Below are 25,776 nucleotides of genomic sequence, written 5' to 3'. Positions count from 1 at the left end.
ATCTATAATAATGACCCAAAACACACTTCAAAAAGCACTAGAAAATGGTTTGAGCGAAAGCACTGGAGACTTCTAAGGTGGCCAGCAATGAGTCCAGACCTCAATCCCATAGAACACCTGTGGAGAGATCTAAAAATGGCAGTTTGGAGAAGGCACCCTTCAAATATCAGGGACCTGGAGCAGTTTGCCAAAGAAGAATGGTCTAAAATTCCAGCAGAGCATTGTAAGAAACTCATTGATGGTTACCGGAAGCAGTTGGTCGCAGTTATTTTGGCTAAAGGTTGTGCAACCAAGTATTAGGCTGACGGTGCCAATACTTTTGTCTGGCCCATTTTTGGAGTTTTGTGTGAAATGATCAATGTTTTGCTTTTTGCTTCATTCTCTTTTGTATTTTTTCATTTAAGACAAGTTAAATGAAGATAATAATACCAAAGAATTTGTGTTTGCAATGATTTTCAGGATGAAACTGAGTATTATTTGACAGAATTGCAGGGGTGTCAATACTTTTGACCATGACTGTATATACTAGGGGTGCATGATGATATCAGGGGTAAAGATAGATCTCCCAATAACAATAGGTATTATAATTTCAGTAATCCTCCTCCTTCTGTTCACCTCTCAATAGTTCAAATGTACACAGGGATAGAGGAAACAAAATATATGGCATATCTGTGCATTTTTCATCTATTTAATGCACACCCCCCCCCCCCCCTTGTTCTTATTGTAACGTTATAATGTTCTGTTAACCTCTCAATAGATCAAACATACACAAGGATAGAAGAAACAAAACATAGCATATCCGTGCGTTTTTCAAGGTATATCAATCTATTTAATGCACACACGCACCCCCTTGTTCTTATTATAACTGATGCAGAAAATTAGTCATAGCAGTGACCAAAAAGATAAGAATGTACTCATCCAGTTTTATCACATATCCTGACGCGTTTCTCCCCAGGACAGGGCTTCTTCCAGCACGAGGCAGCTATAGTAAGCCACGTCTCCTTGTGACCGCTTGTTATAAAGGACTACACGTGTCCTACCGTATGTTTCTTTAAATACCTCTTGCCGCCATGAGTATCGTGCACTTAAACCGGAGGTGATATATCGCTGCTCCAAGAGCGTCATCCCCCTTCTGGTAAATGAGGCGCACAAGCGTTCCACTCAGTAACCATTCCCACCGCCCGAGGATTTAGGGGCGGCACCGAGCGGACGTTCGATAACCACTCCCACCACCCAGAAGTTTGGGGGCTTAGCGGACACTGTGCATTCATCGCATAAGATGCTGGATTATAGGGTATCCGGTGAATGGAACGCAAATAGCGCTCCAGCTTATATCTTAAACCAGATATAGATAAAAATAATCTTTAATAACCAGCAATTAGCACGTACAGAACTTAAAATATCAAGGAAACCACCTGGTATTCTAAATCATTCTGTGTAGATTTAGATAAATACTGTCATTGTGCATTATGCTAAACGGCAGGCAATGACACGCAGTCCTCCTATAGAAAGGTACATTCATGGTAAATACTATTGATCACCATTGGATCAGTGAGGTTGCCCTCTGAAAGAACCATTTCTAAGTATTGTTTTCACTTTACAGTGAAAACTCTTATTGTGGTCTTCTGAAAGACCTCTACACTACGCCATTCATTACCCATCATTTTTACCTGTCTTGAACACAACCAGTTCAAATGAAACTCGTAAAGTTGAGTTGTTCGTTTAGACCAAGGGGGGGACATGGATTCCAATAGCAAGATCCACCTAGTTTCACGTTGGAGTATTTTTTGATCCCAATCGCCAAGTCTGACAGATTGGGGAACAGTCTCTATAACCTGAAACGAGAACGACCCCAAATCCCCTTGATGTTATTTCACCATATGACGTGCCAGGGGGGGTCTCACGTTTGTTTTATGTCTCCTACGTGCTCGCCTATCCTAATTCTTAGTTGTCTTTTTGTTTTTCCAAAATAGTTTAATGGACAGCTACACGTACATAAGTAGGCCACCCCTGCTGTCCTACAACTAGCAAAATCCCTGTTTTTAAAGACACGTCCCATGGCAACACTGCAAAATGTTTTTGACTGATTAATCAATTTACACGTATTGCTGCCTCTGCATTTACATGTGCCCAGGCTCCTCCGTTCCAGCCAAGTACTCTCTACCTGTGGGGGGTTTAGATGACTATGAACCACATAATCACGTATGGATTTCCTCTTTCTGTACGTTACTGAAGGGAATTTAGGGATACATTCAGCTATATCGGGGTCTGCTCTCAAAACACCCCAATACCGTCTCAGAATACCCATCACTTTATTATTATGGTCATCAAAGATTCCAATTAGTCTTGTCACTCCTCCTATTTATATAGTATACTAGATGGCAGCCCGATTCTAAAGAATCGGGAGTCTAGAATCCATATATACTTTATTTATTCAAATGTAAGAATAATACAATTAATAAATAATAGTAAGAAAGAACAAAAAATGGCTGCACTCACCAGCTCTTGACAATTCTTGACAGTACGGCACATTTCTGATTGGTCGCTCGCGGCAGGCGGCAACCAATCAGAAAAGTGCCGCGCACCACGAAGGCATATATCTTTGTCCACCCTGAGCGGGTGTAGGACGCTGGTGACGTCACTTATCTCCGGACATTATCTCCGGACAAAGCCACGGAAGTTGGCACAAATTGCCGGAAGTAGTATTCTAGGCAATTATATATTAGATTTTAATGTTATCAGTGTTTACCTTTGAACGTTTATATTGTATTGTCCTGTCACCAGCCATGTGTACGATTATCGGCCGAAAGCCTCTCTGGAACCAATAATCACCCCATGTAAAGGTATCTTTATAAGTTAAAGATTCAGAATACTATGACTTTTATCATATCCTGAACAGTCAAGTTTTTTATGAACCGTTAAGGTTTTCTGGTTGAAGTAAAAAAAAATCTGAGTGTTTACAGTTTGAAACCATAAAATGTTGAAAAATTATGTCATTCTTGAGTATATCACTCAATGGTGCTCATAAACGTGTCAAATTTGATCTATAATATACTTTAATATACGTTACTTTAATCTTTAATATACTTAAGAACAGGGCCCCAGACATCACACAGGGGGTCTGAAATATCGCTGTGCTCTGCCTGGGGCCCCATATGCTGCCTGGGGCCCCTGTGCTCTGCCTGGGGCCCCATATGCTGCCTGGGGCCCCTGTGCTCTGCCTGGGGCCCCTGTGCTCTGCCTGGGGCCCCATGTTCTGCCTGGGGCCCCTGTGCTCTGCCTGGGGCCACTGTGCTCTGCCTGGGGCCCCATATGCTGCCTGGGGCCCCTGTGCTCTGCCTGGGGCCCCATATGCTGCCTGGGGCCCCTGTGCTCTGCCTGGGGCCCCATAGGCTGCCTGGGGCCCCTGTGCTCTACCTGGGACCACTGTGCTCTGCCTGGGGCCCCATATGCTGCCTGGGGCCCCTGTGCTCTGCCTGGGGCCACTGTGCTCTGCCTGGGGCCCCATATGCTGCCTGGGGCCCCTGTGCTCTGCCTGGGGCCCCATATGCTGCCTGGGGCCACTGTGCTCTGCCTGGGGCCCCATAAGCTGCCTGGGGCCCCTGTGCTCTGCCTGGGACCACTGTGCTCTGCCTGGGGCCCCTGTGCTCTGCCTGGGGCCACTGTGCTCTGCCTGGGGCCCCATATGCTGCCTGGGGCCACTGTGCTCTGCCTGGGGCCCCATATGCTGCCTGGGGCCCCTGTGCTCTGCCTGGGGCCCCATATGCTGCCTGGGGCCCCTGTGCTCTGCCTGGGGCCCCTGTGCTCTGCCTGGGGCCCCTGTGTTCTGCCTGGGGCCCCATGTTCTGCCTGGGGCCCCTGTGCTCTGCCTGGGGCCACTGTGCTCTGCCTGGGGCCCCATATGCTGCCTGGGGCCCCTGTGCTCTGCCTGGGGCCCCATATGCTGCCTGGGGCCCCTGTGCTCTGCCTGAGGCCCCTGTGCTCTGCCTGGGGCCCCATATGCTGCCTGGGGCCCCTGTGCTCTGCCTGGGGCCCCTGTGCTCTGCCTGGGGCCACTGTGCTCTGCCTGGGGCCCCTGTGCTCTGCCTGGGGCCACTGTGCTCTGCCTGGGGCCACTGTGCTCTGCCTGGGGCCCCTGTGCTCTGCCTGGGGCCACTGTGCTCTGCCTGGGGCCCCATAGGCTGCCTGGGGCCCCTGTGCTCTGCCTGGGACCACTGTGCTCTGCCTGGGGCCCCATATGCTGCCTGGGGCCCCTGTGCTCTGCCTGGGGCCACTGTGCTCTGCCTGGGGCCCCATATGCTGCCTGGGGCCCCTGTGCTCTGCCTGGGTGTAGGACACTGGTGACGTCACTTATCTCCGGACATTATCTCCGCACATTAGCTCCGGACATTATCTCCGGACATTAGCTCCGGACAAAGCCACGGAAGTTGGCACAAATTGCAGGAAGTAGTATTCTAGGCAATTATATATTAGATGGGCATTTCCTGAAGGAAATACATGGTGCTTGAACAGCGCTACCAGCTTTACAGCAGCACTTTTCACACCCGGGGCCGGGGGCGCGCTTACTTTTGCACCCGGGGGCGCACTTACTTTTGCACCCGGGGGCGCACTTACTTTTGCACCCGGGGGCGCACTTACTTTTGGGGCCGCACTTACTTTTGGTGGGCGGGGCTCCTCGGCCTCCGATTTGGTTGGTGGGGCCCCTCATCCTCCGATTTGGTGGGTGGGGACCCTCGGCCTCCGATTTGGTGGGTGGGGACCCTCGGCCTCCGATTTGGTGGGCGGGGACCCTCGGCCTCCGATTTGGTGGGCGGGGACCCTCGGCCTCCGCTTTGGTGGGCGGGGCCGGGCCCCTCAGCCTCCGCTTTGGTGGGCGGGGCCGCTCGGCCTTCGATTTGGTGGGCGGGGCTCCTCGGCCTCCGATTTGGTTGGCGGGGCCCCTCGGCCTCCGATTTGGTGTGTGCTCTGCCTGGGGCCACTGTGCTCTGCCTGGGGCCACTGTGCTCTGCCTGGGGCCCCATATGCTGCCTGGGGCCCCTGTGCTCTGCCTGGGGCCCCATATGCTGCCTGGGGCCCCTGTGCCCTGCCTGGGGCCCCTGTGCCCTGCCTGGGGCCCCTGTGCTCTGCCTGGGGCCCCATGTTCTGCCTGGGGCCACTGTGCTCTGCCTGGGTGTAGGACACTGGTGACGTCACTTATCTCCGGACTATAGCTCCGGACAATAGCTCCGGACAATAGCTCCGGACAAAGCCACGGAAGTTGGCACAAATTGCAGGAAGTAGTATTCTAGGCAATTATATATTAGATAAGTGATAAGGGTTTGAAAAACCTATGAAACCCTGAACAAATCTGGGCATTATTCCCCCCAAAAGACTGCTGCAGTTTCTTGACTAGGCACTTTATAGCACAACTGCACTTTAGAAATTATTGGTGTTGGTGGAGGGTTTTCCTTATTAAGTTCCCTATAGGGTCTCAAGGAAGAGCCGTCGGTGAGCAGGGGCGCCATGTCGAACTTGGGGTGCTAACCTCCGCTGTGAGGTAGGGTGAGCAGGGAGAGATCACCCCCTCACCACATTAGTCTCTATCCTTTTTAGTATTGTATAAGATTATATGGTAAAGGCTGTTACTCTCTCTTGACCCTAGACAAAAGGGTAATTTTATCCATGAGCAGTGGTAGTAACACTCTGAGCCAGGACAAATCTCAAGGTGGGAATCGGGCAGGAGGCGGGTGTTCAGGACACTTCCCACAATCACAGGAGATGATGATTCTGTGGTGCCCAAAACTTGGGAATCAGATCGGTGTGCCGAGGAGGTGATGTCATCAGGGGACGGGAGGGTGTTGGTTCGAGATAAAGAGTGGAGCTGACATCCAGTTAAAAATTTTTCCCATGGACAAACCGCTTGTCAAAATAACAGTTTTTATTCTCTTTCTAAACAGCAAATGTATTGCTGCTCAAAAAAAGGGATAATTTTTGGAAAGCTTTTTTAAAAACCTATAGCTTTTTTATTTAACAAACGTACTACCCTACAACCTACTGCTGAAACGAGGTTAATTTTTGGACCTCGGCTTGCCAAAAAGCATGGCTTCTTCCATATTGCCACCTGTGTATAAATATCGGCACATCAAGCATGTGCTCCCCAAAAGGGTTAATTTTGAATAAAAAGTCTCTTAGTGCAGTGTTAATAAACAGGCTATTGGTTACCATCTGAACTTGTCACTCGCTTCATGCTGTACCCGGGCTGCAAGAATCAGCCTGAAGCTTGGGTCTGTCTCTGAAACACTGCGACATTTCAGAGAAAATCTAGATGGGTTATCCTGCTGGGTACGTGGGCAGAGAAGAGACTAGTCTGGTGCCTCCTCGGAGGCTGGCGTCTCCTCACACTGCTCCGGGGCACTGACCGATCTCTCCCTGACAGACTGCATTATACGGGGTAGGAGGGGCCTCCTAGGTGATGAGGCTCCTACACAAGTGTCATGGTTCCTTCACCCCACTAAAGTTCTAGTCCTTGCTGCCCCTCCTTGGGTCTTGGGCAGTCGTTCAATGGTCTCTTTATGCTTTATCCCCTTTACGTTGATGTGCTGCAGATATGTAATGTCTTTGTGTTTCTGTCCTGCACCTGCAGAACATCGGTTCCAGTGCACACATTGCTCTAAGAGATTTGCAACAGAACGCCTCCTGCGGGACCACATGCGGAATCACGGTGAGTGTAATGCTCTTCTGGAATAATACTAGTTCTATGTAGTACTATGTTCAGCATATTTTACCAGTACTGCTGGATTAATATGAAATCTGCAATGCTATTTTGAATTATGCTTTTCTTTAGCGTGTGGACTATTTCAATAACTGGCAATCTTGCAAACAACTACCGTCCGTGAGCAATCAGCGGAGTAGAGGCATGCTTAAAGGGCCTGTCCCATATACAGCATGCTTCTCCTATCCACAGAAAAGGGGATAAATGTGTGATCGCTGGGGGTGTCACTGGTGAGACCCCAATTGATCACAATCCCGAGGGAGCCCAAAGTCCTCTGTGTGAATGAAGTGGTAGTGGCTGCAAATACACACTACCACCCTACACACAGAGACGACCTCTCTTGGATAAAGAAATGAAGGTCTCAGCCCCTAAACCTTGTCACCCATATACTAATCATCTGTATGGCTGATTGGTGACGTATAACTTGTTATGGGGCAACCCCTTCGAGTTAATAATTTATAAATTGAACTTCAAAGGCGCAGTCACTTCTACCTGAGGCCATGATTTTGTGAGCTTATCATACCTATAATACTGTCTGCCAGGTGATGTCACCGGCAAGGAAGAACCTGCATGCTGTCCCTCTGATTAGCTGATAAACAGGACACGTGTTTCTCATATGATAACTTTACCTCTGACCTGTCTTGCAGTGAACCATTATAAATGCCCATTGTGTGATATGACCTGTCCACTTCCGTCTACCTTACGGACTCACATACGGTTCAGGCACAGCGATGAGCGGCCATATAAATGTCAGCATTGTGACTACAGGTGAGATTTCACATGCTTTTGCTAATTATTCATAAATATTACATCTGTGCTAAGCACAGGAGAAAGTGATTGTAATATAGGATTTGACTGTGAAGATGGAGCCTGGCCCTCCTCCCGAGTGTGCGGTGTCCACCTTCAATGTTCAGTGCTCGCGCAGTGCCAATATATGGAGGACAGAAGAAAAAGGTGGAGAAGCCACAAAGGTCCCAAGCAGTCTGGGAATCTTAAAGTAGTAGTTTAAATTTTTATTGCATAAATCAATACTACATGTGAAGATTAGAAACTTTATAATATATCTTGGTTAGAGAATTCTGCTTCTTTGTCCTCTAGAGCTGATCAGTTATCAAAAGTCTCAGTTCACAGGTGGAATCTGTAGTCAGTGAAGACAGAATGTTATATGGCTGAGATAGGAGATGAGATTCTATGTAGAGGCCGATATTCTCCCCCCCACAGTCTACATAGAACCTTATGAGAACTAACTGCCATCTCCTTTCCCAGTAATGGGAACGTTCATCTTCTCTGAATATAGATTTTAATAATAATAATTAAAACAAGGTTTACTCTTTAAATATTCATCCTTATGTGTTTGGTGGTAGATCCTTTCTAATATGTGACACACCGTATATAACCTCATATCCCGTGAAAGCGTACAGGGTGGGCTTAGGTGTTGGCTGTGTAAGACTGTGCGCACACAACCTCTTTTAGACACCAGTTTAACTTTAAGTATTTTAACCCCTTTGTGACATTAGACGTACTATCCCGTCGAGGTGGGGTGGGCCCGTATGCCAACCGACGGGATAGTACGTCATGGCGATCGGCCGCGCTCACGGGGGGAGCGCGGCCGATCGCGGCCGGGTGTCAGCTGACTATCGCAGCTGACATCCGGCACTATGTGCCAGGAGCGATCACGGACCGCCCCCGGCACATTAACCCCAGGCACACTGCCATTAAACATGATCGCAGTGTTCCGGCGATATAGGGAAGCATCGCGCAGGGAGGGGGGCTCCCTGCGTGCTTCCCTGAGACCCCCGGAGCAACGCGATGTGATCGCGTTGCTCTGAGGGTCTCCTACCTCCTCCTTCCTGCAGGCCCCGGATCCAAAATGGGCGCAGGGCTGCATCCGGGTCCTGCAGGGAGGTGGCTTACCAGCGCCTGCTATATGTAGTTTCCATAAATACATTTCTTTATCTAAATTAAAAAAAAAAAAAAAAAAACAATAAAAGTACACATATTTAGTATCGCCGCGTCCGTAACGACCCGACCTATAAAACTGTCCCACTAGTTAACCCCTTCAGTGAACACCGTAATAAAAAAAAGAGGCAAAAAACAATGCTTTATTATCATACCGCCAAACAAAAAGTGGAATAACATGCGATCAAAAACACAGATATAAATAACCATGGTACCGTTGAAAACATCATCTTGTCCCGCAAAAAACGAGCCACCATACAGCGTCATCAAAAATAAAAAAGTTACAGTCCTCAGAATAAAGCGATGCAAAAATAATTATTTTTTCTATAAAATAGTTTTTATTGTATAAAAGCGCCAAAACATAAAAAATGATATAAATGAGGTATCGCTGTAATTGTACTGACCCGAAGAATAAAACTGCTTTATCCATTTTACTAAACGCGAACGGTATAAACGCCCCCCCAAAAGAAATTCATGAATAGCTGGTTTTTGGTCATTCTGCCTCACAAAAATCTGAATAAAAAGCGATCAAAAAATGTCACGTGCCCGAAAATGTTATCAATAAAAAATGTCAACTCGTCCCGCAAAAAACAAGACCTCACATGACACTGTGGACCAAAATATGGAAAAATTATAGCTCTCAAAATGTGGTAACGCAAAAAATAATTTTTTGCAATAAAATGTGTCTTTTAGTGTGTGACGGCTGCCAGTCATAAAAATCCGCTAAAAAACCTGCTATAAAAGTAAATCAAACCCCCCTTCATCACCCCCTTAGTTAGGGAAAAATAAAAAAATAAAAAATGTATTTATTTCCATTTTCCCATTAGGGTTGAGGCTAGGGTTAAGGCTACAGTTAGGGTTGGGGCTAAAGTTAGGGTTTGGATTACATTTACGTTTGGGATTAAGGTTAGTGGTGTGTCAGGGTTACCGTTGGGATTAGGGTTAGGGGTGTGTTTGGGTTAGGGTTTCAGTTATAATTGGGGGGTTTCCACTGTTTAGGCACATCAGGGGCTCTCCAAACGCAACATGGCGTCCGATCTCAATTCCAGCCAATTCTGCGTTGAAAAAGTAAAACAGTGCTCCTTCCCATCCGAACTCTCCCGTGCACCCAAACAGGGGTTTACCCCAACATATGTAGTGGAAGACTTGGGGGTTCAAAGCTCTCACAACACATCTAGAGAAGTTCCTTGGTGGGTCTAGTTTCCAATATGGGGTCACTTGTGGTGGGTTTCTACTGTTTAGGTACATTAGGGGCTCTGCAAACGCAATGTAACGCTTGCAGACCAATCCGTCTAAGTCTGCATTCCAAATGGCGCTCCTTCCCTTCCGAGCTCTGCCATGCGCTCAAACGGTGGTTCCCCCCCACATATGGGGTATCAGCGCACTCAGGACAAATTGGACAACAACTTTTGGGGTCCAATTTCAACTGTTACCCTTGGAAAAATACAAAACTGGGGGCTAAAAAATAATTTTTCTCTTCGCCACGACAGCACCCACTGAGAGAGGGGATCCGCCCCTAGGAACAGCAAACCCTACGGAGAGATAAAAGGGGCGGTCCCCCTCGCTCCCACAGTTTGGTTTCCTGTTCCTATGGGAAATCCACGGAGAAGAGGATACCTAGCCTGGATGCCGCTTGCGCAGTTTACCTGTGAGGACGGCAAGGGCTCCAGAGCTGGATGCAGCGTCGGGGGTCCTCTTCTCAGCTTCCCCCCTCTGCTGGCAGGCACCATGAGGCCAGAACTGCAGGGGTTCCTGGCTCATGGAAATCCACCTGGATCGTCTGCGGGACCAAGCGCCGAGGAAGGGTGAGCGCTGCGCCTTGGCGAGCGCTCATGCGGCGTGGAGCTCCACTATTTCCCCGGGAGTGCTCAGGTAAACTCCGGAGTGAGAGAGGAGGTGGAAGGCACCCGCGCTGATGCCGGTGGCAGCGCGGGTGCATAGAGTATGGCCGCGACCCGGAAGTGATTAGCACTTCCGGGTTCAACCGGAAGAAGATGGCGGCCCCCATGTGAAAAGGACGCCGGCGCTAACTCTCCGGCGTCCAATATGGATTCCATGCAGGACTCTGCGGTGCCTTCTGTGGAAGCTACCGCAACCATCCCACGCAGCCGGGGCAGCAGCGGTCGCTCTAATCAGAGCGGATCTTCTAGGAAGAAGTCGGACCGGGCTATTTCTCTGCCACAGTCTCCTCCTCGTCAGTCGGTACCTTAAACAGACAGCTTCACTGCGGTGAGTGTGCATCTACCCTGATAGGCTGCTTATTGTTCCCTCTCCTTCTATACACCCTAGGGAAAGAAAACTGAAAAAACGAAACACAAGCAGTGTGCGTTATGTCTCCAGCCCCTTCCGGATAGTTACACAAAAAGGCTTTGCAAATCATGCATTAATTCCACCTTACGACAGGAAGCCGCAATTAAATCAGAAGATATCAGGCTTATGATTAGGCAGGAATTACGAGCCCTTCACAGTTCTGACAAGGAGCCACGTACCAAAGAGAAAAAGGGGTACGTGTCCCCTATATCTGATCAGTCTTCTGATATGGAGAAGGCAGACTCGGATATTACCATCGAATATGCTTCCTCAGATGAGGATCAGGATACATGCTTTCCCACCGATAGTATTGATAACCTTGTGAAGTCCGTTTGTAACACCATGGGCATTGAGGATTCGAAAGTCCCTAAAACGCAGCAGGACATAATGTTCGCTGGTTTGTCGGAGAAGAAAAGACCCTCCTTTCCGATAATAGCGGCGGTAAAAAATCTAGTTAAAAAAGAGTGGGAGACTCAGGGACAAAGAGGATTACCACCATCCTCAAAAAGGCGTTATCCCTTCAATGATGAAGAGTTTTCAACATGGACAAAAGCCCCGAAGGTGGACGCAGCAGTGGCATCCACATCAAAAAAATCCCTGCTGCCTGTAGAGGATTCAGGCTCATTACAGGACCCACTGGACCGTAAAGCCGACTCTCTGTTAAAAAGAGCTTGGGAGTCATGTACGGGAGCTTTTAGACCGGCTATTTCAGCAACGTGCACCGCTAGGTCCATGTTAGTCTGGCTAAATGACTTAGAGGAAGGACTAAAAGGCGGTCTCTCTAGAGACAAACTGAGGTCCTCTATACCCTTAATAAGGGGTGCTACAGCCTTCCTAGCGGACTCATCTGCCGACTCCATACGCCTGGCAGCCAAGTCGGCAGGTCTCACGAATGCAGCACGTAGAGCCCTGTGGCTTAAGGGCTGGAAGGGTGATCCCCAGACGAAGTCCAAATTATGTGGCCTCCCATGTCAGGGTGAGTACCTGTTTGGTACCAAACTGGACGAAATCCTCACTAAAGCGGGAGAGAGAAAGAAGGGCTTCCCTAATAATAATTACCTTCCGTCCTATAGGAGAGCGTTCCGGAAGCCCGTGTTTAATAAAAGAAAAGAGTTTAAGCAGCAAGACCGCTGGACCCCTAGAGATACCAAACAAAGGGGTGCATTCTTTGGGAAGCGCCCTTTCAAACCTGAAGACAAACCCCGTTAGAGCAGATCTACCTGTGGGAGGTAGATTGTCCTCCTTCTCAAACCAATGGAGGAAAATAACATCAAACGTGTGGGCAAATAGTCTCATCACCTCTGGTTTAAAGTTAAAATTTGCCCGAGTCCCTCCGGACTCATTTCTATTGACTTCTTTGAAATCACCGTCTCAACAGGAGACATTAGAGCAAGAAGTAATGAAGCTTCTGTCAAAAGGAGTTTTGGTGGAGGTTCCATTTCTTCAGGAGGGAAAAGGGTTCTATTCCCCTTTATTTTTAATTCCAAAACCTGATAGATCGTTCAGAACCATTATAAATCTTAAAAAAACTGAACACCTTCTTAAAAAATCAAACCTTTAAAATGGAATCTATCCGGTCCACCATAAAACTCCTGTTTCCCCATTGCTTTATGGCGGTTCTTGACTTGAAAGATGCGTATTACCATCTACCAATCTTTGAAGAACATCAACAATACCTCCGCGTGGCGATTGTACTAAATGGATGTATACGACATTTTCAGTATACAGCGATGCCCTTTGGACTATCAATAGCTCCAAGGGTTTTCACTAAACTGATGTCAGAGGTAATGTCATATCTAAGATCAAAAGACACCCTCATAATCCCATACCTGGACGACCTCTTGGTAGTAGGAAAATCCCCTTCACAATGTCAGCAACGACTGTGTGATATAATTTCATCCTTGCAGAAATTAGGGTGGTTGATAAATTGGGAAAAATCTAGGCTAGTCCCGACAACTCGACAAACATTTTTGGGGATTATATTAGACTCAACAAAACAGAAATGTTTCCTCCCAGAAAACAAAAATATAACAGTTAGAAATAAAGTTCAGTCTGTATTAGATAAACCTATAATTTCCCTGCGGGAAGGCATGTCCCTACTTGGCTCCTTCACGTCGTGTATACCGGCTGTTCCATGGGCTCAGTTCCATTCAAGGTGTTTACAGTATGCAATTTTACATGAGGAGATAAAATTACAAGGACGACTAAACGGTAAAATTTCCCTTTCCGGTGATGTAATCCAATCCCTAACCTGGTGGCTAGAACCAGATCATCTAACTAGCGGGGTTCCCTGGGTGGTTAAACCCTCAAATATAATATTTACAGATGCCAGTCCTAATGGTTGGGGAGCACACTTAAGGGACCAGATAGTCCAAGGGCTATGGTCGGTTACGGAGTCAGATGACTCCTCTAATAAAAAAGAACTAAAAGCTATCTATCATGCCCTATGTGAATTCCTTCCGCAGCTACACGGAACACATACCAGAGTTCTCTCAGACAACATGACATCAGTGGCTTACATCAATCATCAAGGGGGAACAAGATCAGGCACTCTCATGTCTATAGCTGAAGACATCCTAACTCTAGCCGAGAATCATCTTCTGTCCTTGTCAGCTCTACATGTCCGAGGAGTAGACAACTCAAAGGCGGACTTTCTCAGTCGTCATACACTCCACCAAGGGGAGTGGGTGTTAAATCATCAGATATTCAAGATGATAACCATGAAATGGGGTATACCCCACATAGATCTCTTCGCTACAAGAGACAACAGGCAGGTAAAAACATTCGCCTCAATGTTCCGAACCGACAACCCCGATGTTCTCGATGCCCTCCAGGTTCCATGGACATTTCAGAAGGCATATGCCTTTCCTCCGTTGATTCTTCTTCCAACAGTAATCAGGAAGATAAGGGAGGACAGAGCAAACATAATATTGATTGCCCCATTTTGGCCAAAGAGACCATGGTTTTCCCTGCTCAGAGCCATGTCCATCTCGGATCCATGGATTCTCCCAGAGGATCAGGATCTTCTCTTCCAGGGGCCCTTCAACCACCCTCATGTGAAGGGACTACGGTTGACAGCCTGGAATTTGAGAGGCAGCTATTAAAACTAAGAGGCTTCTCTGATAAAGTAATTGATACCTTATTGCTAAGTAGAAAAAGATCCACTACATCGATCTATGTAAGAGTATGGAAAAAATTCTTAAGCCTCTATCCATCAGCCCTGTCAAACGAAATTCCGGTCTCTATTATTCTCGAATTTCTCCAGAGAGGACGTGATTTAGGCCTTGCAGTTAATACCTTAAAAGTACAAGTTTCTGCGCTAGGAGCCTTGTATAGTCACAACATTGCGGGTGATAGGTGGATAGCCAGATTTATTTCAGCCTGCCAGAGATCAGAACCAGTTCAAATTCCCCACTTACCTCCTTGGGATGTTAATCTAGTCCTTGAAGCCTTGACAGATCACCCGTTTGAGCCTCTAAACTCAGCTCATATTGAACACGTCTCCCTCAAGACTGCTCTTCTTGTCGCTCTAGTATCGGCAAGAAGGGTAAGTGACATACAGGCACTATCAGTAGATCCTCCATTTATGACAATATTGCCAGATAGAATTGTCCTGGAAACAGACCCTTCCTACCTACCTAAAATGTGTACTAAATTTCATAGGTCTCAAGAAATTCTTCTTCCTTCCTTCTATAATAACCCTACAAATCAGGAAGAGGAGAAGTACCATACTTTAGATGTGAGAAGGGCTGTAATAACTTATCTAGACAGGACTAGCGCCTGGAGGAAGAGCAGGGCTCTCTTTGTTTCCTTTCAGGGTCAAAGGAAAGGAGCTGGTGTTACAAAAGGCACTTTATCCCGATGGATTCGAGAGGCGATATACCTGGCCTATTCGTCTAAAGGGGAAGATCCACCTGAGACTGTGAAGGCACATTCCACCCGGGCGATAGCATCATCCTGGGCTGAGCGGGCAGAGGTTCCAATAGATCTCATATGTAAGGCCGCAACCTGGTCCTCTCCTACTACCTTCTATAGTCACTATAGACTAGATCTATCTACCTCCACTGACTTGTGTTTCGGTAGATCAGTTCTTAACACAATAATCCCCCCCAAATAACTATCTCTGAAAGTCTCTCAGTGGGTGCTGTCGTGGCGAAGAGAAAACACCGGATTACGTACCGGTAATGCTCTTTTATAGAGCCACGACAGCACCCCTTCACTTCCCTCCCTTATATATTAGTTTGCATATGAGCACTATTAAGGGTGATTGGTTCTTGTAAATATACGTAATTAAGTTAAGATAAAATGTTAATATAGAATGACCTACTAAAACTGGTGGGCGGTTCCTCGCAATCTCTGTAACCCAAACTGTGGGAGCGAGGGGGACCGCCCCTTTTATCTCTCCGTAGGGTTTCCTGTTCCTAGGGGCGGATCCCCTCTCTCAGTGGGTGCTGTCGTGGCTCTATAAAAGAGCATTACCGGTACGTAATCCGGTGTTTTGTGGGGGGAAAATTTTTTTTTTTATTTTCACGGCTCTGCGTTATAAGCTGTAGTGAAACACTTGGGTGTTCAAAGCTCTCACATCTAGATGAGTTCCTTAGGGGGTCTACTTTCCAAAATGGTGTCACTTGTGGGGGGTTTCAATGTTTAAGCACATCAGGGGCTCTCCAAACGCAACATGGCGTCCCATCTCAATTCCAGTCGATTTTGCATTGAAAAGTCAAATGGCGCTCCTTCGCTTCCCAGCTCTGCCATGCACCCAAACAGTGCTTTACCCTTACATATGGGGTATCGGCGTACTCAGGACAAATTGTACAACAAATTTTGGGGTCCATTTTCTCCTGTTACCCTTGGTAAAATAAAACAAATTGGAGCTGAAGTAAATTTTTTTGTGAAACAAAAGTTAAATGTTCATTTTTATTTAAACATTCCAAAAATTCCTGTGAAACACCTGAAGGGTTAATAAACTTCTTGAATATGGTTTTGAGCACCTTGAGGGGTGCAGTTTTTAGAATGGTGTCACACTTGGGTATTTTCTATCATATAGATCCCTCAAAATGACTTCAAATGAGATGTGGTCCCTAAAAAAAAAAAAAAAATAGTGTTGTAAAAATGAGAAATTGCTGGTCAACTTTTAACCCTTATAACTCCCTAACAAAAAAAAAAAATGTTGGTTCCAAAATTGTGCTGATGTAAAGTAGACATGTGGGAAATGTTACTTATTAAGTATTTTGTGTGACACATATCTCTGTGATTTAATTGCATAAAAATTCAAAGTTGGAAAATTGCGAAATTTTCAAAATTTTCGCCAAATTTCCGTTTTTTTCCCCAAATAAACGCAGGTAACATCAAAGAAATTTTACCACTATCATGAAATACAAAATGTCACGAAAAAACAATGTCAGAATCACTGGGATCCGTTGAAGCGTTCCAGAGTTATAACCTCATAAAGGGACAGTGGTCAGAATTGTAAAAATTGGCCTGGTCATTAACGTTCAAACCACCCTTGGGGGTAAAGGGGTTAAAAGGGAACCTGTCACTCGGTCTTTCCCATATAACCTGTGGCCACCACCTTTCAGCCCCATGTGACAGCATTCTAAAATGCTGCATGTATGACTCCGCTTCACCCTGCGAGGCAAGAAACACCTTTTATTAAACTCACGGCGTGGTTTGGTGCAATGGGCATCGCTGTCCTTATCCGGCACCTCCTCTCTTCTGGCGATGCCGTCCTCCTCCTCTGCTTCTACACAGTGTTCTCCTATGCGGGGCATACTTCTGTCTGCAGAGCAAAGTACTGTTTTGGTCATTCGCTGGGAAAGGCCAAAGAGCGCCAGCGCATTACAGTACTTTGCTTTGCCCTCGGCAGGGCAGAGAAGTATGCCTGCGATGGCAGAGGCTGTGGGGATGACGCAGGACGCGTCATCCATGTGAAGCACAGGAGGAGGATGACAATGCAAGAAGAGAGGAGGCGCCGGACCAAGACAGTAACGCCTATCGGACTGCACTGTGGGTGAGTATTATAAAAGATGTTGGGGTTTTTTTTGCCTTACAAGGCGAACTGGAGTAATACTGTGTCTTTTTTATGCCTTTTAAGGTCGGTTTTGTCGCCAGCGTTTTGTTTTTTCAATAGTATGTATTAATAGTGAGTGGCTTCCAGCACAAGCCTTTAGAAGAATGGTCAGGTCACTTCTTTGAATAATTTTTGGTTTTGGAAGCCTGGAGTTAGTAAAAGAAGTCCAAAAAGATTGAACATAAGCACAGCAAGTCATTGCTATTCTTTTTGGCATTTTTAGTGCTTTTTCAGATGGGTTCCATGCAGAATGCACATTAAGAAGACATCTTGTACACATACCCTTGAGGTATGTTTTTTTTCAGAACACTTCAAAACAGCTTGACCACTTGTTTCCAGAATGACTGTACTCTACTCTTTGGACAGGGAATAAAAGTAATTTGTGGGGAAATGACTAAAGCAGTTGTCTAATGTTGGCGATTTATACAATTGTCATAGAAAGGGCTCCCTCTGGCAAAGCTAAAACATGGACAGCTTGTCTGTCATTTGAATGACGACATGGTGCTGCGCATCCCTGAAATCGGCTGTCTATCTGGGCTCTTTAAAGAGTAACTAAACCTTTTTTTTCTTAACAGCCTTTATTTTGCTTCCATTTGTCCCAAACACCATGTTGAAAGTGGTGTTTTAACTGCATAGCTCATCCTGCTTCGAGCTGCTGCTCTGACAAGAAACCCTAAGGCCACGTGCACACGGTCAGTATTTTACCTCAGTATTTGTAAGCCAAAGCCAGGAGTGGAACAAGCGGAGGAAAAGTATAATAGAAACATATGCACCACTTCTGTATTTATCACCCACTCCTGGTTTTGGCTTACAAATACTGAGGTAAAAGACTGACCAAATACTGAATGTGTGCACGTGGCCTTACTCAAGCACTTTTTCTACAAACGCTCACCATGTGTGAGCTGCTCTGCTCCCCTCCCCCGTGCTCCAGCAGGGAAGAGTGTGTAAATGGGGTTTGGGTAAGGATTCTTGATAGAGCCGACGTTTTTAAAACCGTTTCTAAAGGAGCATGGACTAGGCAGATAAAACGGCACTGTCGCTTGGTTTTTGGGAGAGCAGGAAGTAAAATCCTGTCATAAGTAAAGGTTAGTTACTCGGTAAAGCCTTTATTGGTGCTTCTCATATTAAAGGGGTTGTCTTTAATACAAGATTAGCAGTACAGTGACATAAAGCTGTCAGCAGTCCTGTTCCTTCTAAGTGGGTCTAATGCAGAGTTAGGTGCTGGCGAGGTTTTTTTCCATATACACTTGTGTGCCGCCATTAATTAAGAAGTTTTAAACTTGGCAGAAACTCGGGGTCTTCAGTGGCCAGTGAACGGGTCTTGAAACAGAAGAAAAACAGTTTGCGCTGGTTGCAGCTGATTTAGGAGATTTTTGGCGCTGGGAATGCGATAAGACGCTTCTGTTCAAGGGTCACTCTATTGTTTGTGTCTGGTGCTAGACAGAACAAAACCTTTTTCTTGTAATCCTAGAGCAATTTGGGAGGCCGAAAACAGCCCAGGGTTTAATAAGCTGCAGAAGGCTTGTTGTGCTCAATGCCACCTATCTTCTGTTCATCTATGTCTCCAACACTTGCCCCTTTGTAGCTGTAAGAATCTGGTGGATCTGAGGAAACACTTGGACACACATAGCAAGCTGCCTGCCTATTGCTGTGAATATGAAGACTGTAACTTCAGTGCCCGCTCCCTGTGCTCTGTCAAAGCACACTACAGAAAAGTTCACGAGGTAACTATTAGAATTTGTGAAAAAAAAAATGTATTTGTCTTTTTAGATTAGTAAAGTCAATTGTTTATACTGGGTATTAAAGGGAAACTATCTGCAGGTTTTTGCTATGTAATCTGAGCATGAGGTAGGGGTTAAAACAAATTTCAGAGATGCCTCACTTATCAAGCTCCAAGGTTTTATTGGCTTACAATGATTGCTTATCATAGCTGTGACTAGCTGGTGTGTGAGCCCCTCCTGTGACAGGCAGCTCACTGTCTGTGGACATTATATACAGAGCCTGGTGTGGGCGGGGTCACCTGTGGTGTGGGCGGGGTTAGCTTTCTCAGCTCTGCTTCATTTTAAATCGAAAACTCTGTGTGAGAACAGCTAAGTGATGCGTCGTTGGATTCGGCTTCCCATTGTCTACATCGTGATGTTGTCAGATGAGGTAGCAAAAACCTTCTGACAGATCCACTTTGAGGGCATATTAGTGATGTGGAAATTATTTGCAGCTGTCTTTTGTAAGGATGGACCATTCATTTCTTGTCCAGAATTTTTAAGTTGTGCCTTAAAGGGCCACTGTCACCCCCCTCCAGCCGTTATAAACTAAAAGAGCCACCTTGTGCAGCAGTAATGCTGCATTCTAACAAGGTGGCTCTTTTAGTTTTAGGTTCAAGTATACCCCAAATAAAGCGTTTTTATACTTAGCCACAATTCCTGTCTCTAGCCAGGTAGGCGGGTCCTCACTCCCCAGCTTGACCAGCTCCTCTGCCGTCACTCCCATCTTCCGGCGCTTTCGGCGCCGCCCCCTCAGCGCTGTTATCGTTTCAAAACTGGCGCCTGCGCTGTGTACTGGTGTCCTGCGCAGATTCAGTAAGCTCTGGGTGTCTGACGTCCCAGCCAGGCTTGCACACTGTGCCTGCGCGGGCATTGCGGCCAGCCACCTTTGGAATCCCTGCCCCGCACTGTGTTATGCATTATGCACAGTGCGGGGCGGGGATTCCAAAGGTTCCACCTATACAGAATATTCCGTGTAATGGCTGATACCAGAGAACAAAAGACATCCACAGAACACCAGGATGGATCTGCTGCACAGCAAATAGCTGTAGGACCTGCAATGACGTCACTGCCATATGATTAGGGCAATCACATGGCAGTGACGTCACCGCAGGTCCTACAGCTATTTGCTGTGCAGCAGATCCATCCTGGTGTTCTGTGGATGTCTTTTGTTCTCTGGTATCATCCATTACATGGAATATTCTGTATAGGTGAAACATAAAAATATACTGATAAGACGTTTTCCGGGGATTCCAAAGGTGGCTGGCCGGCGGCCACAATACCCGCGCAGGCGCAGTGTGCAAGCCTGGCTGGGATGTCAGACGGCCAGAGCTTACTGCGTCTTCGCAGGACACCAGTACACAGCGCAGGTGCCGGTTTTGAAATAACAGCGCTGAGGGGGCGGCGCCGAAAGCGCAGGAAGATTGGAGTGACGGCAGAGGAGCTGGTCAAGCTGGGGAGTGAGGACCCGCCTCCCTGGCTAGAGACAGGAATTGTGGCTAAGTATAAAAACGCTTTATTTGGGGTATACTTGAACCTAAAACTAAAAGAGCCACCTTGTTAGAATGCAGCATTACGGCTGCACAAGGTGGCTCTTTTAGTTTATAACGGCTGGAGGGGGGTGACAGTGGCCCTTTAAGCAGTCTGCAAGTATTCACATTCTACTCTGTATGCAGTACAAGGTGATTAATAAACTTATTTTACAAAAAGGGCCAAAAACTGACCCCTGTGATACCCAACTGTTCGCTATGACCCAGTCAGAGTGTGCGTTAATTTTCACACTGGGTGAAATGGAAGGCATTGCATATGGGGGGCTTCGTCTCCTGTGGCCTAGCACCCATGGGGCCCTGCTTCCAAGAGATGTGGCGCAGCATTAATGGCATATTTGGGGTCAGGTCATTACAGCTGGTATCTCTAGATTATACTCGGGTTATACCAGCTTCTGAGAAACCTTCTATGATGTCCAGTGTGCTCGGAACTTCTGCTCCTCTGCAGATCTGAGAGATGTCTAAATGGAATTATTTGTTTCTTTTCTATGTCTGAGGACAATTGTCACAATTTAGTTACAGTTTGATATTTACTTTAAGACCATTGCTCTTTAAATGCAGTTCCTTTTATTTTTCTATTTATAAGATTTTTTTTTTTTTTTTCTCTTTCCTAAGGGAGATTCCGCCCCCAGGTATAAATGTCACGTGTGTGAAAAATGCTTCACTCGTGGGAATAACCTTACTGTTCACTTGCGTAAGAAGCACCATTTCAAGTGGCCTTCTGGACACCCCCGATTCAGGTATCTCGTAATAACACTGTAACAGTACAGGTACCCACTATACTGTGCTCAGATCACATTGCTGTATTTATTGCCAGCTTTCCAAAACTGTGGGGAAAAAGCAGCACGTACGTACATACATACATACATACATACATGCATACATAGTTCTATTCGACGTATTCAAAGAAAAGAATACAGCAGCCTCTGTAAGCGCTAAGATATATGCATCGTGAGAGCCTACTAGCTTCTTAACCCCTTCATGCTGTGGCCCTTTTTCTTTCTTGCGTTTTCGTTTTTCGCTCCCCTCCTTCCCAGAGCCATAACTTTTTAATTTTTTCGTCAATATGGCCATGTGAGGGCTTATTTTTTTCGGGACTGTGTGCAATCCCACACTTGTTTTTTGGTTGTCTTTTTTGCTAGGTTCACTAAATGCTAAAACTGACCTGCCATTATGATTCTCCAGGCAATTACGAGTCCATAGCCGCCTACCATGTCTAGGTTATCTTTTATCTAAGTGGTGAAAAAAAATTAAAAACTTTGCTAGTAAAAAAAAATAAATAAAAGCCCCATGTTCCGATACCCATAGCGTCTCCATTTTTCGTGATCTGGGGTCGGGTGAGGGCTTATTTTTTGCATGCCGAGCTGACGTTTTTAATGATACCACCTTTGTGCAGATACATTTTTTTCATCGCCCGTTATTGCATTTTAATGCAATGTCGCGGCGACCAAAAAAACGTAATTCTGGCGTTTCAAATATTTTTCTCGCTACGCTGTTTAGCGATCAGGTTAATGCTTTTTTTTTTATTGATAGATCAGGCGATTCTGAACGTGGCGATACCAAATATGTGTAGGTTTGATTTTTTTTTTTTTCTTTTTTAGACTGCCCTTACCTTAACATTCCTCCCCTGACACACTGAAAGAAAAACACACAAAATTGATTCATAACTTTTATTTATAGAGTAACCATAAAACATCTCTCATCTTAAAAACACAACAACCCTTTTGTTGGAGGGGTAAGGTCGCAGCTTTTCTTGTTAACCATCGGAAGTTGTGGGGATATGCTGTTGTGGGGATGATGTTATCCAACTTAATCTTCCACCAACACTGCGACTTCATAACTACTATTAACTTATTAAAGAAAATCAACCATTTCATCCCTTGAACGAAAAACATTGGGAGGGTGGGCGGGCAGCTAAAACAAACCTATCTGGTAAGAGGCAGGAATCGCCTCAGGCACCACCTCACATGCTGCAGCCGACTGGTGTAAACTGTCACCAGAAGTGACTCACTCACAGCCCAAGGGGAGGGGCCGTGTACTTGTTAACCCTTTCCCGACGTCCCGGAGAACAGGGCAGGAAACCATAAAACTTGGTCAGGGGGCCTCCGGCATATAAAGCTGGGCCCCCTTTGACTGCCCTTACCTTAACATTCCTCCCCTGTTCCCCCGACACACGGAAAGAAAAACACACAAAATTGATTCATAACTTTTATTTGGAGAGTAACCATAAAACATCTCTCATCTTAAAAACACAACAACCCTTTTGTTGGAGGGGTAAGGTCGCAGCTTTTCTTGTTAACCATTGGAAGTTGTGGGGATATGCCGCCGGACACATGTTACCCAACTTAATCTTCCGCCAAGGAGTAGCTATGAACCCCTCAGAGCTACGACCCCCCACCAAGAGCAAACAATGCCTCCTCAATCTCATCCTGTAGACCAGACAAAAATATGTCTAAGCCTATATCCGTCAAATGAACTCCATCTGGACACAACATCCTGGCATTATTCCCTTCCAGTTGTTTGTGTCTTAATGCTATACCACCCTTAAAATGCACAAACCTGGAAATACGATGGTTTACTACCAGTCGTGCTCTCTCGATACCCGCCCAATCACGTGCTCCTCGCCAAACCACCCTGGATATAATTTCCGACCATACAAAGACTAACTGAGAGAAAAACCCCGAAAATGTATCAATGTCTGCCCGCATTAGTGTAAGGAGCTCAATCAATTGTATCACACCTGGATCATTTCCTCCTGCATGCAGCACTAATATAACTGTTTGTTGATCGTCTTGAAATTTGAACCACCTCTACCAACACCTGAGACCATATCAGTCCACGCATGCCTCTCCAATTTACATCTACGTTGTGGAACCCAAGCGATCTTCCTCCTGGACGACACTCTGCTCTCTGCTCGGCCCAAAATGCGTAGGAATGGCCCAGGATCCAAACACTTGGCCTAGTATGTCCTGAAATGACAATGTAACTTAATTTTTTTTTTTTTTTAAATACTTAAACACCGATATGTATATTATCACATTAACAGATCAGGCCTAACGTAACGAAAAAAACAAGATGAACTCCACCTTCCAATCCTCATAATTTCGTCATTGGTAAGACCCGCTCTCGCCGCTTCAGTTGCCGCGCCGATTCTGAATATTCCTCCGGGAGAATTTGGCACCCATTCATTCAAACTGCCTAAAATCCGACGTAGCAATGCCAAAAATTGAAGTCTGGTTAATGGTGATCCGTCAAAATGCGTGAAAAAGGCAGTGCTAACCGGTCTTATAGCCAAATACTGTGAAACCAATGTAATGGGGCAAACCGGACCGGTGATGGAAAACTAAGGAAACCAATAACCGTTACCTGATTAGTCCGTTTTTGATCGACGGATGCGAATTCTGATGCCACCATTACAGATTGAGACATCATTATGTTGTAAACCCCCCGGCTTGTGCACCGAAGGAGCTACCAGCTCACTAACGCGCAAAGCTCCAAAAAAGGCGATTCGTACGCCGCAGAAAATATGGATTCAAAAGCCGAGCTGCACACCGGTTTTGTCTTGTCAATAATTTGGGCCAAAAGAAGAAAAGAAATTGGACGTCTGACCAATTGATGTTCCGAAGATCTTTTTTCCATCATACATGACGGCACCACGAGAGAGGGGATCCGCCCTTCAAGGACAGGAAACCTTCAAGATAAAAGGGGCGGCTCCTCTCTCCACATCAGTTGGTTTCCTGTCCTTGACGGGGAACCCTCAAGATGAAGACTTCTGATGAAGACAGAAGAGGATGCCTGGGCCTGGGTCGGGTGGATTTGGGCAGGCGCTAGTCTGCTGCACCCGTCACCAGGTACCGGTAGTCGCCTCGGGGGTCATGTATTCCATGCCCCCCCTGAGCGAAGCATGGCCACAACCCGTGAGGCAATGTCCGGGTAAAAAATCATCCTCGGGGGCCGCAGGTAGTGTTTCCCCCCTGTTGATATAAAAATCCTGCTGTCCACGGGGGTCACTTTTATGTGCCCCCCCTGTTGACCAAAGGTGGCCATGCAGCCCGTAAGGCACATCGGTGCCCAGGCTGGGTAAGCTCCTCGGAGGTTTTGGGGCCCTCCCTGTTGAGCATTTGAAAGCAGGTCTTCCCCCTCCTCCCTGGTCGGTACCTGAGGCTGCAAAGGGTATGGAGCGGTGTCCGGGTCACTGGAAGCCGGACGTTGGTGAGTGCTGCGCTGCCTCCTGGAGTCCTTGGTGTGGACATTCCCGGCGCTGCGAGCTCCTTCTCAGCCGGCAGCATTCGGAACACTATACAGGAGCTAAGGGGCAGGGGGACCGAAAGAGGCGGCACGCACCGGAAGTATTGACCGGTAGCGCCTGGAGCACAATACAGCAGCGCGCACTGGAAGCGGGTGCGCGCGCAGGCCCGACAGCAGTGTTCGGGCAAAGGCAGGATCAACCAGGTGAATGGTGGATTAAGAAGCGCGCACCGGAAGTGGTTGCCGGGTGCGCGCTCTGGCATAGTTATGCAGCGCAGGCGTTGCGCTAGCGGCCGACAGATGCAGGATCAACCAGCTGAATAGTTGATAAAATAGCGTGCACCGGATGTGGCTACCGACAGCGCGCATAGAATGAAAGCGTAAATGAATTTATTAACCAGCTGGGGCTGGACCACTGCAAAGGCAGGATCAGCCAGGTGATTAATTGCATATAACATACAGGTGCGCACATACACCTAACTGTAGCACAAAATGCTGAGCGGCCAGTAAAAGGCAGGATCAACCAGGTGATCCATTAAAAAACAAACAAACAAGGAAGTGAGTCTATTTAAACGAACCAGAAGTGCTGCCCTGTGTCTCTAAACCAGGCCAGTTTGATTGTGACTGCTCTTGTTACGTGGTAGCGTGTAAGGCCGGCGTCACACTGGCGAGTTTTACGGACGTATGAGCGCAGAAAATACACCCGTAAAATACGCATAACACACGGCCCAATGATTCCCTATGTCCCAGCTCCTATCAGCCGTATTTTACGGATCCGTATTATACGGTCTTCTACGGCCGTACAAAATCGCAGCATGCTGCGTTTGTCACCGTATTGCGCAAAAAAATCGCCAATGAAAGTCTATGGGGGCGAGAAAAATACGGATTACACACGGACCAGCAGTGTGACTTGCGAGAAATACGCAGCGGTGTTATAGAGAAAAGCCGGTAATTCAATTGCCGGCTTTTCATTTCTCCTTCACAAACCCGACAGGATATGAGACATGGTTTACATACAGTAAACCATCTCATATCCCTTTTTTTTTTTTTTTTTTGCATATTCCACACTACTAATGTTAGTAGTGTGTATGTGCAAAATTTGGGCACTGTAGCTTGTAAAATAAAGGGTTA

General features: G+C 46.6%; 1 protein-coding gene across 1 annotated transcript in view; it reads left to right on the top strand.

The window, feature by feature from the left end:
- Positions 1-25,776, top strand: part of HINFP (histone H4 transcription factor) — a 65,852-nt gene that overhangs the window by 9,214 nt on the left and 30,862 nt on the right. Inside the window, exons 5-8 of the mRNA XM_077250587.1 lie at positions 6,623-6,700; positions 7,399-7,519; positions 18,676-18,814; positions 21,013-21,137. Coding sequence (XP_077106702.1) covers positions 6,623-6,700; positions 7,399-7,519; positions 18,676-18,814; positions 21,013-21,137 — 463 coding nt within the window. The remainder of the gene's footprint in view (positions 1-6,622; positions 6,701-7,398; positions 7,520-18,675; positions 18,815-21,012; positions 21,138-25,776) is intronic.

The sequence above is a fragment of the Ranitomeya variabilis genome, chromosome 4 (genome assembly GCF_051348905.1).
Source record: "Ranitomeya variabilis isolate aRanVar5 chromosome 4, aRanVar5.hap1, whole genome shotgun sequence".
Classification (NCBI taxonomy): Eukaryota; Metazoa; Chordata; class Amphibia; order Anura; family Dendrobatidae; genus Ranitomeya; species Ranitomeya variabilis.
Note: the sequence above shows the minus strand (reverse complement) of the source record. Positions and strands in the feature narration are given on the sequence as shown.